The sequence below is a fragment of the Myotis myotis genome, unplaced genomic scaffold (assembly GCF_014108235.1).
Source record: "Myotis myotis isolate mMyoMyo1 unplaced genomic scaffold, mMyoMyo1.p scaffold_m19_p_11, whole genome shotgun sequence".
NCBI lineage: Eukaryota > Metazoa > Chordata > Mammalia > Chiroptera > Vespertilionidae > Myotis > Myotis myotis.
In genome coordinates this window covers 18,959,966-18,976,481 of record NW_023416315.1, presented here as the reverse complement: position 1 = coordinate 18,976,481, position 16,516 = coordinate 18,959,966, and the positions used below count along the sequence as shown (strand labels likewise).

Sequence of the window (16,516 nt, the reverse complement as noted above, 5' to 3'; positions counted from 1 at the left end):
TCCTTCCCTCAGACTCCTCGGGGCTTCCCTTGTCTGTCTGTGCAGCCCAGGCACCACCCCTTGTGGAGCCCTTCCCCTGGGGTGGGGACCAGCGCAGGGCCTGGCGGGGGGAGCTTTGTTTCGTCTGCATAGAGGACGATTCCATTACGTTGGGAAGGAACCCCCTCCTGTTTTGTTATTCATTTACTGTTTTTTCCTTTTTTTCATACTTTTGCAAGTTCCTACCAACCTCTGCTTGTACGTGTATGTCATGCAGTAAAAAAATTATTCACCCATCATGTCATTCAGTCTCCCAGGCCTGTCCTCTGCAACGAACTAAGTTGCAGAATGGTCCTATTGAGGCCATTCCTGCCTGTCCCCAGGTCTGGCCAGCGGGGCCCTGCTGCTCTCCTCCCCCTTCCCTGTCTGGTGGTGTCAGGATCTGTGTCCTTGTGTCTGGTCCCAGTTTCCTGCTTGAGGGTGGATTGGCTCCCACCGAACTAATCTCAGATCCCTGACGCCAGTGTGTAGCCGAGTCAGCCTCATCGCTCCTTTGGGCTCTGGCAGCTTCGGCCGCCCGGCCCCGGGTCCTGGTAGAATCCGTCTCTTCTTCTGAGGTCCCGGGACCCCTTCTCTGGGCTTCTCCCCGCGCCCCCTCACTCTGCCTGTGCAGAGACACACAGGCCCAGCCACAGCCTGAATAAGAACACGTCCATGTCGCTGTGTCTCGGGGAACAGGGGCCCGAGGAGAGGGAGAGAGACTGGGGAACGGGCAGTCGCTGGAGCAGTCAGAACACTCGACATCTGTCGATTGTTTGTCTTCTGAGGGCCTGGCCTGTGGGCTCCGAAACACCTACCATGGTCACATCAAAGGTCACTGACCACAGGTCACCACAACCAATGCAATGATAACGACAAAGTTGAAATATTGCAGGAATTAACAAAATGTGACGGACACGGAGTGAGCAAATGGTACCAATAGACTTGCTCAACTGAAATCAATAAAAATATATTAAACAAACAAACAAACAAGCAAACAAAAAACCTTTTAATCTGTAAAAAAAAAAACACACCGTCTGTGAAGTGTACATGTGAGCATATATGTTTAAAGAACCCGCTAAGGGCTTGCTTCTCTCGTGTAAAAAGTCTCCAAGTCCTTTTTATAGAGAAAGCGAAGCATGGGTTCATCTTCAGCCCTAAAGGTTAAACCCTTGGATGGGTGTGGTCTGCACACGGGGGGCGGGGGTGTGTGTGGAGGGTGTTTGGGGGGGGAGGTAAGACCCACGCAGGACAAGGGTCAGCTTGATCCTATTCAATTCAGCGAGGGTCTGAGTCAAGGAGGCCCTGCTGCGGGAGTGAGGGGTCATGAAGGGGACGGCGCCTCAGAGGGTCTGGCGAGATGGGCGCAGAAATGTCTGCATGCGCATGTAACCCCTGCGTCGCAGCCGAGGGAGCTGCTTATCGGTGGAGGGCAGGGAGTCCAGTGGGAAAGCGTGAAGGCATAGCTGCGCTGCAGGCAGGCAGGCCCTGCACCCCAGGCTCCACTGTACCCCATTCCCGGCCTCAGGGGCGTCCCAGGCAGAGGAGGGTGGTAAGCAAGTATATAAACAAGGCTTCCTGGAAGAAGAGGCCCCGGGGTTCCAGCCTTGTGTGAAACTGCCCACCGGAGGGCATTGAGCTGCAAGGGGTCTGCTGTGGACAGGGAGACAGTGGGGGATTGGAAGGAGCAGGGCCCGTGGGAGAGGGTTTGAGGGTGGTGCCCCTGTCCCCTTGGGCCACCAAGTATGTGTTGGGCTGAGAAGCCCTTCAGACCTACCTACAGCTTTTTGGTTTTTTCCTCTGTTTCCAGAACAAATATAAGCCTGGGAGTCCCCAAGAAAGCCCGAGAGGACCCCCTGCCTGTGCCCTCAGACCAGCATTCACCCCCTTTCCTGTAGGTTGGTGCCAGCGGCTCAGCTGATAAGGGTGTGTCCTCCGTAGACCAAGACGGCGCTCTCGGCCCAGCCTCTCACGGACCTGGGGGCCGGGGGGGGGCACTGAGCCCCCCACACTCTCTCCCTGGTGCTCCTCATACAGTGAGCATCCGGGGTCAGGACTTGGGCGTGGAGTGCGGGCCTGGGTCAGGGCTCGCCCTGGTCTTGGGCAGGGGTAGGGCTCAGCCTGCCCGGGGTCAGGGTTAGCCTGCCTTTCCCTGGGACTAGCATTTACCTCTGTGAGAAGCAGGGGCTCTGAAGGGGGAGGAGGAGGCTGCAGGGCAGACAGGATTGCGCTGAGCGGCTCAGGCCAGGCCCTGAAGGAGGGCTTTATCCACGGTGGGCTTCCCACGGCACGGTGGGCATCGGGAGCTGCCTCTTGGGTCTGGTGTGGGGGAGGGAAACCCCATCTGCGTCCCCCTCAGGGACTCCACAGAGGGTCTCCATGGTCCCCGGGTAAAGGAAGGAGCAGAGAACAGACACGGTGATGTCCTGGGTGGCTCAGCAGGGCTGTCATGTACCCAGGGTCAGGAGGATGACATTCACCTCTGCAGACAGGCCTTTCCGGGCTGGGCGGAGTACAGGCAGGACGCTTCCAGTCGGGGACTCAGGCACCCCGCACGACGCCCGGTTCTCATGGGCCCCATCTTCCACTACTAAAGCACCCTCTCCCCTGTCTCGGAGCACCCCAGCATCCCAACTCCTGTTAGGGATTGGCAGCATGGAATGGTTACCCCATTTTGCAGAGAGAGAAACAGGCCCAGAGAAGGAAAATGGCCCCACCCAAGGTCACAGCTGGGCTTCTGGTAGTGGTACCAGTGTGGGGTGGAAAGCCCCCCTGGGGACTGGGTTGGGTTCTGGGGGTTCCCAGCATCTTAGCATCAGGGGGAGCCTCTAGTTCAGACCACGACATCCTGCGGGCTGGGCATATCCAGTGCCACACTGGTCACTAGGATGAGGGTGCACAGACGGGGCTGCCCATGGAGGTCTCCCTGCAGGGGTCTCGGCTGCATCCAGTCAGGTGTTGCCTAGGCCCACAGCCCGGCGGCCCCTCCCTCGAAAGGCACTGAAGCATCCTGGAGTCTGGCCTGAGACCAAAGCAGGGGCCCAAGGAACCAGGTGCTGCATTGCTGGTTATAGATGGGAGAGCCCAGACCTGGAAATGGCTTTGACTTCCTGTGGACGGACAGCAAAGCCTGGCAGGACCGGGCCGGGAGCGGGCTCTCTGCCTTCCTGCCACGGGGTCTCCCTCGGAGACTGGCTGGCGCTGGTCGCCAAGAAGTCCCACCCAGCACCCTTGTCTGAGTTTCTTATCTTCCTTGGATCCAAATCAGAACTGAGTGCGTCCGTCGGCCTGGGCTTCTCTCTCCCTCGTGGTTAAATTCCTTTTCCCTCCTTCGCTAGTTGCTGTGGCTGTCAGGGAATCTGACGTCTTGCTCACGCCTGTCTCTGGCTTCCTGCCGCGCTCTTGTCCGCAGGTCCCTGGGGGCAGTCGTTGAGGATTTGGGGGAGGGGTGTGTTTGGGGGTTCCCTTTGTCCCTAGATCCTTCTGAGAGCCCTCCCCAGTGCCAGGCCCCCCCATTGCTCCCTGCACCCCACTCCCCATCGGAGGCACAGGTCTCCCAGGGGCTGAGTTCCGGCCTCCAGCCCAGGAAGGGGGAACGAACATGTGGGAGCGCCAGGAGGAGAGACCTCAAAGGGGAGCAGCTGAGGCTTTAGATTCTGCGTGCAGCTGTGTCGGAGGCTCATCCGAGGTTCGGGCTCTCGGGCTCCGGGACCCCGGTTTCTGTGCCACACGTAGGCCAAGGTTGAGGGGCTAGGCCACTGACCTTAGGGGAGACTCGCCACCCTTTCAACCTGGGGGAGGCAGCAAATCCACGTGAAGAGTAGGATGGCTTCCATTCCTGAAAGCCCGACCAACCTTTTACAATTACACTTACATGTGCATGTGATGAGAGGAACAGCAGTGTACGTGCGTCCATCTGTCCCTTTGTGTGCATACGAAGCAGACCTTTGATGTTCATTGAGGACACAGGAGGAACCGTCTCCAATGCAGGACTTGACTTGGGCCACTGAGGGATCGTGTGAAAGTGCCGGTTCGGAGCCGAGGTCTGGGTGGCACCAGAGATTCTGCTTCTAAGGAGCTCTGGGGGGGCTGCTGCTGGTTTGGGGACCCACTCTGGGTAGCCGAGCATCGTGTCCCACATCCTCATCTATAAAATGGGCCGTTCCGCCCACCTCACAGCGCGGTGGGGATTGAGAGATGCTGTTTATTGAGAACCCCACCCCCACACTGGGGCACGGATGCTGGGGGACCTCGGTTGGCTCCATCTTAGGAATGTGTGATTCGAAGGTTTGCCTCAGTAGAATGACATGTCCCCCAGGCCAAGGACCCGCAGACTTGCTCTCAGAGAGCTGGACTCACAAATGACGAAGCTGTGAGCCCTTCCTGCATTTCTCTTATTGTATCAGGCCCCTCAGAGCGGCAGCCACGGGCAGGTTCCTGGGCTCAGGCCACGTGGTGCCTGAGGAGGGTGTGTGAAGCGGGCGCGTCTATTGCAGTCTTAATCCCCCACGTATGTGTTTGTCCCAGGAGGAAGAGAAGTGTCCGGGTGTGTGCCACCCCAAGCATCCACAGGGCAGAGAAGGGCTGGAAGAGATGGGCATTCCACGTGAGCCTCTGCAGAGGGAGGCTTGGCCTTGCCCACTGGCATGTCCAACTAGACTGGACCCCGGGCCCACACGTGGATGCCCCTGCAGATGACTTGTTTCTGCAGGCAGAGGGACAGTGCCCAAAAGACGCCCCCTCAGCCTCAGCCCCTGCCCATCAGACTTCTCTCAGGAGGTTGAGCCCGACCAGTGCTGTGCGCTGGGACTCAGTGGCGGCGGATGCCTGCGATCTGTGCTGACCCCGTGGCACCCACTAGTACATGTGGCTGTCGAGTCCTTGCCGTGTGGCGAGGGCCTGCGAGGAGGTGGCTTTTTTATTTGATTTAATTTAAACTCAGCCACAGATGGGTAGTGGCTGTCACAGTGGATAGGTCGGGTCTGGACTAAGTCTGTTCTGTCCAGGCCACCTCTGTGCCCCCGTATGCCCGCCCCGAAGTGCCTGGGGGCTCAGGAAGGTTCGGGTGGAAGAAGAGAGGTGTAGAGGGGAGACGGTGGCCATCGAGTCAGGCTCCATAATGAGCCCACAGCTTGCCCGGGTCCAGGCTCAGTCCACCAGGGCTGGGCACCTCGAGATCCATGGTGTTTCCAGTTGCTCAGCTCTCTGGGTGACCTCGGACAAGGCCGCACCCTGAGCCCAGAGCTGCCCATGGTGACAGCTTCTGGCTCAGAGACCCAGCCGAGCCCCACCTTCTGAACACGTGTTCTCTTTGAGCCTCACCCCCATGTTGGTGGTCCCAGTGTGAGTGCTCATGTGTGTGTGCATGTCCATGCACAGATGTGTACATGTATGGGTGTGTGTTTCCCTGTCCTGAGCTGACCCTGTCTTGGCCCTTGGCTTCCTCATTCTCCATGTCACTGCCCGGTCCTGTCTCCACACCTCGGCTCCTCTCCCCGCCCCTCCCCGCCCTCCCCGTGGACTCTGTGGCTCTAAGTCCCACCTCAGTTTCTCCATGGCCCGGTGCCCCGGCTGACACCAGTGCTGATCTTGTCGCACCAGCAGCTGCGTGCAGAAATGCTACTGCAGGCCAGAGCGGGCTCAGCAGCACTCTTGCAAGATGTCAGAACTGTCCACCATTACTCTGTAAGTGTGCGTGGCTGTGGCCCGTGTCCTGGAGGGGAGGGGGGCGCATGCCGCCACCGCCTGGAGCCCGCGTCCTGCCGCTGGATGGGGAGAGCAGAGCACAGTGCCCCAGCCCCGAGCACCCCTGGCTGTTGCATGTTGACCTCTGTGTGTCTTGTGAGTTCTCTGCACTCTTGGGGGCGGGGGTGTGGCCCGGGAAAGGAGGCCGTGGGGATGGAGCCGCTGGGGCTTGGCTGCTGCCTTGATGTGTGGTCTTTCCCAAATGTCTTACTTCTCTTGGCCGAGTCTTTGGAATTGCTAAATGATTTCTGCTAGTCTTAGAGCTCGAGTTCATAGGGTTGGTTCCCCCACCTGGGACAGGGACTCTCACTGCAGCAAACCTCACTTACACTCACATGCCCGGTCTGTGTTCACTCTCTGAGTTCCCACCACAACCTTATGAGGTGGGTACTTGTCTATCCCCATTTTACAGATGTGAAAACTGAGGCATAGAGAAGTGAAGTGACCCACTCCAGGTCACATAATTGGCAGGGTGAGGACTTGAACCCAGGGAGTCCTGTCACCTGGCCCCAAGGTGTCTCTGGCCGGAGCAACCACCTCGTTGGACATCCTTTTAAGTGGGATGAGCATCAGTGACTGTGGGAAGCTGTTTTGGGTATTTTTCTGCCATGGATGCCCCTTAGGGGCAGGGGACAGACGCCAAGGGCCCATGTCACTGTCTCTGGGTTAATCAGATCAGATGGTGATTCTGTGACTGTCCTCAGAGGGGCGTTGTGAGGCTCACACCGTATGTCCCCATTCCAAGGCCTCTGGCCAGCTCTGAAGGGCAGAGGCCCCAGAACTCTGGGCCCAGAGATCTCCTCACCTGCCTCTACTTCCCCATCTGCCAGAGGGTCCCTGGGATGTGCTGGGTCCCCAGCAGACTCCCCGCCTGTTCCGGGCAGCCTTAGGGCTGCCAGAGGGAAGGTGCTGTCCCTGGCTGTGCAGCGGGCACCTGATACCAGTTGCCACACTGGCAGCCCATGCCTGAAAGGTCACTGTGTCTCACACACTGACCCCTGGTCATCCACTGACACCACAAAGGCTGGAGAGGGTGGCCCTGTGGTGTCCAGGGTGCTTTTCAAACTGCAGGGAAAAGTCCCTGGGAACGGGCCCATTTGTGGGAGAAGAGCTGGAGGGAGGAAGGCAGGGACCACAGGCACGTCCCAGGGCACCTTCCCTCCTGAGCCCCCCAATTAAGCTGCTCTTGCAAAGTAGCCCCTGTAAGGAGTGTCACCGAGGGGCTGCCTAGATAAACACATGTCTACAACCCGGGCATGTGCCCTGACTGGGAATCAAACCGTGACTTCCTGGTTCATAGGTTGATGCTCAACCACGGAGCCACACCAGCTGGGTTTAAATTTTCATTCTTTAGCTAACACTCCCTGCTGTCTTTGGTGCCAGGCTCCGGGAGCCAGCAGAGGACCGAGTGCCCAGGTCACCGTCAGTGTAAGGACTGAGGCTTTCAGACCGGCTGTGCGGCCATCTGTTCCTCCATGGACAGGCCCTGGGGGTGGCCGCTGTGCCAGCACGTGCTGCCCTGAGGCTAGTGGGGATAGTGAGGTGCCAGCCACCTTCAGGAGCCGCAGCCTGAGAGGGAGAGCAGACGATGGAGGGATAGACCCTGCAGCACCGTGCCTGGGCCCAGATGGGTGCCTGCTCAGATCCTGCTGGCACCAGCCCAGGTCTGAGGATGCCAGGTCTTGCAGAATGGGCTTCCCGCAGGGGGAGAGGGGTGGGCGCCCAGCCCTCGAGGGGCTTCATCTCCCCAGGTTCTCCTTTTCTCCTTCCCTCCATCTTTTTCTTCCCTTCCCTCCTTCCTTCCCACTGGGAAGCCAAGGGTCTTATTCTGGCTCCAGGGATTTGCTTCTGAGATCCGGAGCCCAGTATCCACAGAACATTCTGCCCCAGAAAAGCTGGGATGGGGAAGAGGAAGGGATGCACGGTGTCAGTGCCCCAAATCCCATGGCAGCTCCCACGCCCAGCTGCCCCCCGCATGGACCCAGCCTCCCACTCGCCCTCTGACTCAGCCAGTATGTTGGGGTGGGTGGAGATGGAGTCCCATGCTTGGAGACCCTCTGGGAGCCCCTTTTTCACAGAGCAGAGCCTACAAGGGCACCACTGTGCATACCCTTGATGTCTCACGTAGCCTCTGTGCCCCACCCCTCAGAACAGAGCCCCTCCCACAGGGCCAGGAGACTGGGGCAGGCAGAGGAACCCAGAATTGCTGGCTTCTGGGCAAGAGGTCTCCACCCCCACGCAGACAGCTTTCTCTCCCGGGTGGCAGGCTTCTCCTGCTTGAATGGGAATTGTTCATGCCCGCAGTCAGTAGGTCCTTCCGCCCAAGTCTCTCCTTCTGTGGCCACTCCCCCCACCCACCTCCCTCTCTGTCCTCAGCACCTCCCTGTCACTCTCCATGACTAGCCCCAGACTCTTTCAGGCCCAGGAGCTCCCTTTGCAGCAGGAGACTGTGGGCTTTGCCGAGGGCCCATCACGTTGTCACTCAACGTGTCACATCCCACCCTCGTATTTGCCCTGCCTTCGCTTTCCCCGTGAGGGGTGTCTGTAAATCACATACGCACATGCGCACGTTTAGTGGGTCTGCAGGATGTGGCCTACAGGGACAGGAGCCCTGCAGACGGGGGGCTGTCCCCCCACCCCCAGAGCTTCCCAGGGAGCTCTGGGTGTGGGCTCCGTCGGCCATCTCCCCTCCTAGGCCCTGTGTATGTGGGGAGAACCCTGAAGGAGGGTCCATGGACAGGGCTCTGGGGAGAATAAAGGGCTGGGACTGGGGTTCTCTGCCCTCCATGGCTCTGGCCCAAGCGCTGGTGGCCCCCAGAGTGGACGTCCTCCTCTCTCCCGACAGGCGGCTGGCGCGGTCCACCCTGCTGCTCATCCCGCTGTTTGGGATCCACTACACGATCTTCGCCTTCTCCCCCGAGTATGTCAGCAAGAGGGAGAGGCTGGTGTTCGAGCTGGGCCTGGGCTCCTTCCAGGTACGTGCAGGGGAAGGGGGGGGGGGGGGGGAGCTCACAGGGATCCAGGGCCCTGGCCCTAACCTGCTGGTGGTTCTAGAAGCTTCTTTAACCTGAACTGGGCCTCCAGGATTCCATCTCTGCTGTGAGAGCACTAGACTAGCTGGGGCTGGGAGAGCCTTTGCTGCTGCTGCACTCTGGCTTCTGTGAGACCCGGTGTCTCCTGTCACTGTGGCCGGGTGCCCTGAGCCCGGCCTCTCAGGAGCTCTAAGACGGTGGCTCCCCATCCCTCATCCGCGCTCCAGGTGCCAACAGGGTGGCCTCCAGAGACCGCTTTGTCCTCGTCCTGACTCCAGTCTGTGGACCGGGCACCCCGTGAGCGCTGGGGCTCTGCGTTGCCCAAGTCAGGGCCCTAGGACAGGACCTGGCCGCAAAGTGCCAGGCAAGCGGAACTGGTGGGAGAGCACGCGGGCATATAAATAAATGACCCACGGGGGGCGGGGGTGGGGGAGAGAGGGAGACACACACACACACACACACACACACACACTAGGGACTTCATCTGTGAAGGAGTAGGAAGGTGGGTTGTGAACAAGTGAGCGACGGGGAGGTGGTGTGACAATGCAGAGTGAGCAGCTGAGCAGATGGGCGCACGAGCGGGCCGTGCAGGCTGGGCTGGCTCCCCGAGTGTCCCCAGGTTACAGCAGAGAATCTGTCCTGACCCCGCGTGTTTAAACATGTATTTGACTTGGAGGGTCTGAAAGGTCCTCTGTGTAACTGCCTTGAGTGTCTCCCTCCCCCATCCTAATTCTTATGCTGATGAAACTGCCAGTTAGAAAGACCAAGCCTTAGCTTGGGAGTCAGAGGCTGGGTCCTGTCTCAGCACAAGAAATCTGAAGGCAGAGAATTCCGTAAAGAGCACGGCAGGGCACCGGACCCTGCTGTGCACAAGCACGTGCTCACGGTGTCTGGGTGCGTGCGCAGAGCGTGTGCACTGGGTGTGCGTGTGCAGAGCATGTGGCCTAGGGAGGGGTGCATATAACACAGGGCCGGGCTGTTGTGCTGGGTCTGCCCTTGGGGGGCCTGCAGGCTGCCTGGGGAGCCCAGAGGACATTCTGGGGTATTCAGGGGCGGCCTCGTGGAGGAGGAGGGATCCATCGAGCTGGCCTTTGGGAAAGGGAAGGACTTGGCCAAGGTGTGAGCTCGGAAGCCAGGTGTGTCCATGGGAGGGGCTCCCTCCTCAGCCAGGTGGCTCCGTGGCTGTGGCCGTCTTGGTGGAGCAGAACTTTCTCATCCCAGCTTCCCGGGCGGCAGGTGGCCCCATCCGAGTGACCGTGTTATTCTGCTCCCTGGTCGCTCCCGCCCCGTCCCGCGCACCCTGCGTGGAGGTCCTGGCGGGCACGTTCAGGTGTCCTTGCTCTCTCTCCCCAGGGCTTCGTGGTGGCTGTTCTCTACTGCTTTCTGAACGGGGAGGTAAGACCCTGCCCTCTGGCTTCTCAGCAGTGGAGGTGGGCTCGCTGGGGAGCAGATAGGGTGCCACCTGCTGGCACACAGGGCCCGTAATCCAGACCGGGGCTCTGCCAGGCTCCCAGACCGGACTGGGGGTGAGGGGTGGGGATGGGATGGCATAGCGCCAGGGAGTCCTGAGAGCCTCCTCCCCCCACCCCCGCTCCTGTGCCAGACTTTCTCCCACTTCGCTGCACAGCCGAGGCCCAGCCTCTGGAGCAGATCCGCCCCCCCCCCCCCGCCCCCAATAAAGGCATCAGCTGCAGAGGCAAACCCTCCGGGAGGGCTCTCATAGGATGTGCCTTAGTAAAGAAGAACGGAAAGTGAGGAAGGGCAAGGCAGAGGAGTGGTGCCCTCCACTCAGGACGCTGTGATGGGCAGGGGTGCTGAGCGGGGAGCTGGACAAAGTTCAGCGCTGCTCCCAGCAGGCACCTGGCCCAAACCCGCCCCTGTAGGGAGAGGACTGTGGGGACTTGGCAGAGACCACGCGGAGAGGCCTGGCACCTTCTAGTGATGCTCATGTCCAGTGCTCTGCTCTTGGGGTCCCCAGATCTAACCTCTTAGGGTGATGCTTTGAGCGGAGCCCAGACCAGAGGTGCTGAGGTGGTGGGGCTGGGGGTGGATGGGAACTTGTGGCACCAGGCTTGGTTCTTGGCTGGGAGACTCGGCGGGCTTCCCCACTCTGCATATAAGAAAGAAGATTTGGTTCAGTGGTCGCCGATGCCCTACAGCAAGGCCAGACCAGGCCAGACCCGGAGAGGCAGAGGGGAGACAGGGAGGACACAGGCTTGCCCGGGGCTGCTGTGGACGGGGAGCTGGGCTAGAGAGGTGCCAGTACCATTTCCAGTTGTGCAGTCTGTGCACCCCACCCCACCAAGGTTCTAGATGGGAGGTGCACAAAGACAGGAATGGGGAGTGCCCCCCAAACACCATGCTAAGATCAAAGGGGGGTGTCCGCCCAGGGGGTGCATTATTTGTGGTTCTCAGCCCGGACTGCATCCCGGAGTCCCTGGGAGTTTTCAAATAGGCGCAGGACTTCCTCAGAGATGTTGACGTGCTTGTTGGGGGTCGGGTCCGAGCGTCTGGGTTTTTAAAGCTCTCCACTCGAGTCTAACGTGCAGCCCATGTTGATGGTCAGCAAGAGGGCGCCTTGCCCCGATCCGTCCGCCCAGGGCCAGTGCTGCAAAGCTTCCTGAAGGCCCCTGGCGGCTGGTCACTGGCCGTGGACACTAGAGGCCACGGACCCCAGGAAGCCACGCGCGGGCCTGGCTCAGCAGTGACGTGGGCTCGGGGCTCGGTCCGATCCTCACAGGCCTTCCTTTCCCACCGGGGGCCGGGCTGCCAGCTGCCGTTTGGGGGTGGGCGGGGCGCGGCTGGAGGTGGCCGGGCCAGTCGGGGCGGCCCCAGGGCAGGAGGCAGGCGGACAAGGGAGGTCGGAGAGGATGTTGCTGGGAGGTGACGGCCCTGCTGCTCCCTGCAGGTGCAGGCGGAGATCAAGCGTAAGTGGCGGAGCTGGAAGGTGAACCGCTACTTCGCCGTGGACTTCAAGCACCGGCACCCGTCCCTGGCCAGCAGCGGGGCGAACGGGGGCACCCAGCTCTCCATCCTGAGCAAGAGCAGCTCCCAGATCCGCATGTCCGGCCTCCCGGCTGACCACCTGGCCACCTGAGCCCCGTCCGCCCTCCTCTCCTCACGCCAGGCTGGGCTGCCAGTGGGCGCCGGCCACGCATGTTGCCTCTTTTCTCCCTTCGGGCAGGCTCTGGGCCGGAAGCCGGGCTCCCCGAGGGGGGAGGAGGATGCAGGTGCAGAGGGTATTTCGCCCCCCTTCCAGTTTGGCGCTGGCCCCACCCACCACAGACCCCTGGGCCCTGACCCCAGACGTGTAAATACTCATCAGATGTGGGAAAGTTGTACCATCCGGTCCCTTCGTCTAGTGTCCCTGCCCACCTCCAGCAGGTCCCAGCACCACCGCCCCCGTCCCCCCCAGCCTCAGCGAGCGCCGGACCTGGTCCTGAGGCCGACACCCTTGCTTTGGGGGTTCGGGTGGGGCCAGCCGGACAGCCTCTCAGAGTATCTGACTCTCGAGGGGACTCCTCACCAGCCGGGGGCCCTTCTCAGGCCTGCCCGTCGCCGAGGCCATCCAGGGTCCCACGAGGATGCCGGAGCGGCCTTCAGCGCAGGCCAGATGTGAGGGCCCTCCTGCTCGCCCAACCTCTCGGTGTCCGGGTGCCCAGCTCCTGGGTTTTGGGCTGTGGGACCGCTCCAGGGCGCTTCCTTTCTGAGACTGCAGTCTGGGTGCGGGGCTAAAGGTCGGGGAACGTTCTGGTGCTTTTCATTTGGCCCGTGGAAGACGGCCAAGAGCTGGAAATGTGCATCTGATGGGAAGGAGATGGACGGGGAAGGACCCATGGAAGCCTTCACCATCTCCGTGATTCACCCGGACGCACGCGGGCAGGGAGTCACCCGGTAGCCTCCCTTCTGCTCCCCCCCACCCCCCCTCGCCCAGGCATCAGCTGTGGAAGGAGAGATGGATGCCTGGGAATAACTGCTCCCCAGCCACGTCCACCACATAGAACCCCCAAGTCCTCCCTAGCTCCCTTCCCCTCAGTCAAAGCCATGACTAGGATGAAGCACCTTAGCCCTCCATGGGCCCGATTCCAGGCCCAGGAGCCCCCCCCCCTTATTTCCCCCCTTGCCCCTCGCTACCCCGAGGAGCCCCAGTCACTAGCTCCTGGGGCTGGGCCTCAGCTAGGAAGTCTCTCTGAGACCGGGGCAAAGACCCCCGTGTGCTCTTGCCCTTGAGTCACAGGAAGGATGCTGGGGTGTCCTCGATGCTGAAGGGGAAGCCACACCCCCCATGCCTCTTAGGAGAAACTGCAGATGGAAGGAGTTGGGTACCCCAGCCCAGTCCTGGCCCCCCACAGTGTGAGGAGGAAATGGGCCAGACCAGGTTTGGGGTGGGGTGGGGTGGAGGATGGCGTTGGAGTGCCATGCATGACTCCAGTGTGGGCCTGGCGTCGTGCTGTGTCAGCTCTGATGTCCCAGCTGAGTGTCTGTGGACTGGCTTCACGGTCGTGCCTGGGATGCTGGTGGAGCTGGGGTGGACGGTGGGGGTGGCTTTGTCTGGTTTGAGAAGGAGGAAGGGGCCTGGCTTGTGAGCTGCTCGTTACTGGAGAGGCCGTCCAGCGACCGGGTAAGGCTGAGCTGTGTGGGTTGGAGAATAGGAGGCCCTGGGTCTTTGGCAAAATCAGAGGGCAAGGAGCTGCCTCCACTTCCTGGGCACATTGGCGACGCAGGCTGGCCGTGGGCTGTGCTGCGGTCCTTCCGTCTGGCCTCTGACCTCGAGACCCCCCTCCCCTGCTCTGCGAGACAAGTGTGTTACCCAAAGGCGTGTCCACGGGCCACCTTGCACTCCGAGGGGCCTGAGCGGCTTGGAAGGGGCCACAGGCTGGGATTCAGAGACAGGGGGCCTGCCGCCAGGCTCAGACCACTGGGCCTGTGGACAGAGCGCTCCCTGTCTGGGTCTCAGTTTCCCCATTTGGGAGATGAGGGGACTAATGCGTCTCCAGGCTCTGTGCTTCCGTAATCCTCCAGTCCAGGTGGAAAGCGGGTAAAGGGCGTCACCCAAGGTCTGGATGTGTACGTTTGAGTAGGTATGTGGGCGATGCTGCTTATTCTGAGGAATGGAACAGCCGCCTCTTCCACGTGGACACCACAGCGGAAGCTGGTGGGCTGGAGGGAGGCGTCGAGCCAGGGACAACTAGACCAGTGGCTTGGGCATGATGTGCAGACCCAGCCCTGACCTTGGCCGGGACAGTGGTCACCTCCAGATCGTGGGGTGGGGGAGGTGTCCCCCAAGCATGGCCCTTGTTCCTTACCCTGCCCCATCAGTAGGCCTGCTTCACTGTGAGAGAGGCTGTGACTTTCTATGGAGACCACATCAGCAAAAACAAAACCAGCCCCGAATTCCCCGTGCTGCCGCCTGAGCCCTGGGCCTGGGTCCTCTTGGGCCCCAGGTTCCCGCTGGTTTGTCACTTTGTTTTTCTCTCTGAACCAACGATTGCCCGTCGTGTCAGCCGAGGTCCCTGCCACATTTGGGATGTTCTAGGAGGCTAGGCAGCTGGCCTTCAGGGTCACAGGCATGGGGGGCGAGAGCATGAGGTCCGGGGAAAGCCTCGCCCTCTGGTCCTTTGTTTTCAAATCTGTAAAATGGACAGTAAGACTAGATGGTTTGTCCCGTCCAATGCACCTCTGGATTCTCTGTCTAAACACCAGTCATCTGCTGGGAATGGGCCCTGGCCAGGATCTCAGTGTCTGCCTGGTGTGGGAAGGATAAGAAGCCGCATTGAGTGACGAGGGGGAGGACGTGGGGAGTGGGGAGGCTGGGGAGGGGCAGAGTTCCCGACTCCGTGTTTCTACAAGGTCATCGCCAGGAAGGGGGCGATTCTTGCTCCATGCAACCTGCAGGACAGAGCTCACCAGGGGAGGCTGAGCCCTCCTGGGGATGAGGCAGTGTCGGAAAGGCCCAGCCCTGGGACAGCGGGACTCAGGCAGGGAGCCTGTGAGGGGCAGAGTGTGAGATTTGGGGGTTCAGAGGCTCTGGTGGCCCCCAGGGCTGAGAGCTTTGTGACTGTCCCTATGCCTGAGGCCCGGCCACATCCTCTGTCTAGTGGGCAGCTCTCTGACCCACCCAGGGGCCTGTCCTTCTCGGACCCCTCCCCTCCCTGAACTGGCTACTCTGGGGGCCTGACATTCCAGGCCACCCCCGACCCAGGGTGCTCTCACCTCCCCCTGACCCTGTCCCTTCCGGAAGGAAAGCTGGGAGAGGCTTCCTGTCATTCTGTGAGTCCCCTTGACCCCCTCAAGGCCACTCCAAAGTGAAAGCAGTGAGTGCTTTGTCACCATAGATTCCTGCCTGAGCCTGGTGACCAGGGCACAGGGACCTGGGTTTCTCCCAGCTTTGCCGCCGGCCTGCTGTTTGGCCCTGACTCCTCTGTGCATCTTCAGGGTGACTCACAAAGTACTAGAGGTCCAACCTCCCCCTTGGGCTGATGACAAAATGCAGGTGGGCCTAGCCTGGCCCTGCACCTGCTGGGATCCCGTGCAAATATGCGTGAGGACAGGGCCCTGCACGGGGGGCCCCCCATGAGACCCTCAGGGAAGCATCTGTTCCAAACACGTTCTGCCTGGCGCAGGGCAGGGCTCTGGCCACAGAAGTTGTTAGGACTCCGGAGTGCAGGAGGGGTGGCGGGGTCACCGTCATGTGGGGGACCTGTGTGCCACCCTGGGCTGTCCCTCCTGGCTGAACCTCCCTGGGCCGCTGCTTCCTGACTCGCGAAGCGGGAGGACATGCTGTGCGTCTGTCCGCGGGCCAGGGAAGGGGCGGCAGTGAGACCCCTGTGAGAAAGGGCTTTGGTGACCACACGCGTGTGGGGATGGTTATTGGGGGAAGACCCCCGAAAGGCTCCCTGTGCTCTTTGTCAACGGCCCCGAGCCCTCCTGGGGTAACCTTTGTCCCGCCTGTAGAAACCTACCAGCGCCAAGGAGAGGCGAGGCCAGGCCCCGATGGACACCCTGCCAGGGGTATCTCCATCGTGAGTCAGGTGGTTCTTGGGTTAGGACGTGGGTGCTGTCAGAGTCCCCTGCCACCCACAGGAATCCTCCAGAGATCTGGGACGTCCCTCAAGTGGGCCGCGTGCCCATGCCCTCTCCTTCCCTGAACTCCAGTCCTGGAGTATGTGTGCTTGGCCACGTGTGTCTTGTGCTGTGTCCGTCTGCCGTCGCTTTGCCCTGTGAGGACCAGTGTGGGGCCACCCTGGCATCCCAGACGCGGCTCCAGGACCCCTGTGGGAGCCGGGTCAGCCTGGGCCATCTCGCTCGGTAAAGACCAGCCACACAGACCCGCTCCCGCTGCCACTATTAATGCTGTGCTCACCCCTCGTCCGGGATGTTGAGGATGTCAAACTGCTGTAGACGACTCAATAAATGTCTTCTCATTTTTCCTGGTGGCTCAGACTTGGCGACTGTCTTACAAAGCCCTGAATAATGACTGTCCGCTGCAGGTCGGGCAAGGGCAGTGCCAGGCCCTCTGGGGATGGGCGGACCACTCTGAAGATGGCGCGTCAATGGGGAGTTAGCTGTTGGCCCTGCAACGGGAAAGGCCATTGGCCAAATGCGCCTCGTGGGGCTGGGAGGCTGGGAGGCTGGGAGGCTGGGAGGCTGGTGGGTTCTGTTTCAGACACAGGCCCACGGAGAGTGAGGGAGGCCGACGAGCTCTTTCTGGCCCAGTCATT

The 16,516-nt window shown here is 60.9% G+C and overlaps 1 protein-coding gene across 4 annotated transcripts in view; it reads left to right on the top strand.

Moving 5' to 3' along the window:
• The window catches only part of ADCYAP1R1 (ADCYAP receptor type I), a 45,525-nt gene extending 29,300 nt beyond the window's left edge, over positions 1-16,225 (top strand). The window contains exons 14-17 of one of the 4 annotated variants that reach the window (XM_036327694.1): positions 5,623-5,703; positions 8,609-8,738; positions 10,149-10,190; positions 11,704-16,225. In XM_036327694.1, the coding sequence (XP_036183587.1) occupies positions 5,623-5,703; positions 8,609-8,738; positions 10,149-10,190; positions 11,704-11,892 (442 nt within the window). In that variant the 3' untranslated portion in view covers positions 11,893-16,225. Of the gene's footprint in view, positions 1-1,828; positions 1,913-5,619; positions 5,704-8,608; positions 8,739-10,148; positions 10,191-11,703 lie in introns of all 4 variants that reach the window. The other 3 variants (XM_036327692.1, XM_036327693.1, XM_036327696.1) reach the window with 3 other exon arrangements.
• Positions 16,226-16,516: the final 291 nt, after the last annotated feature.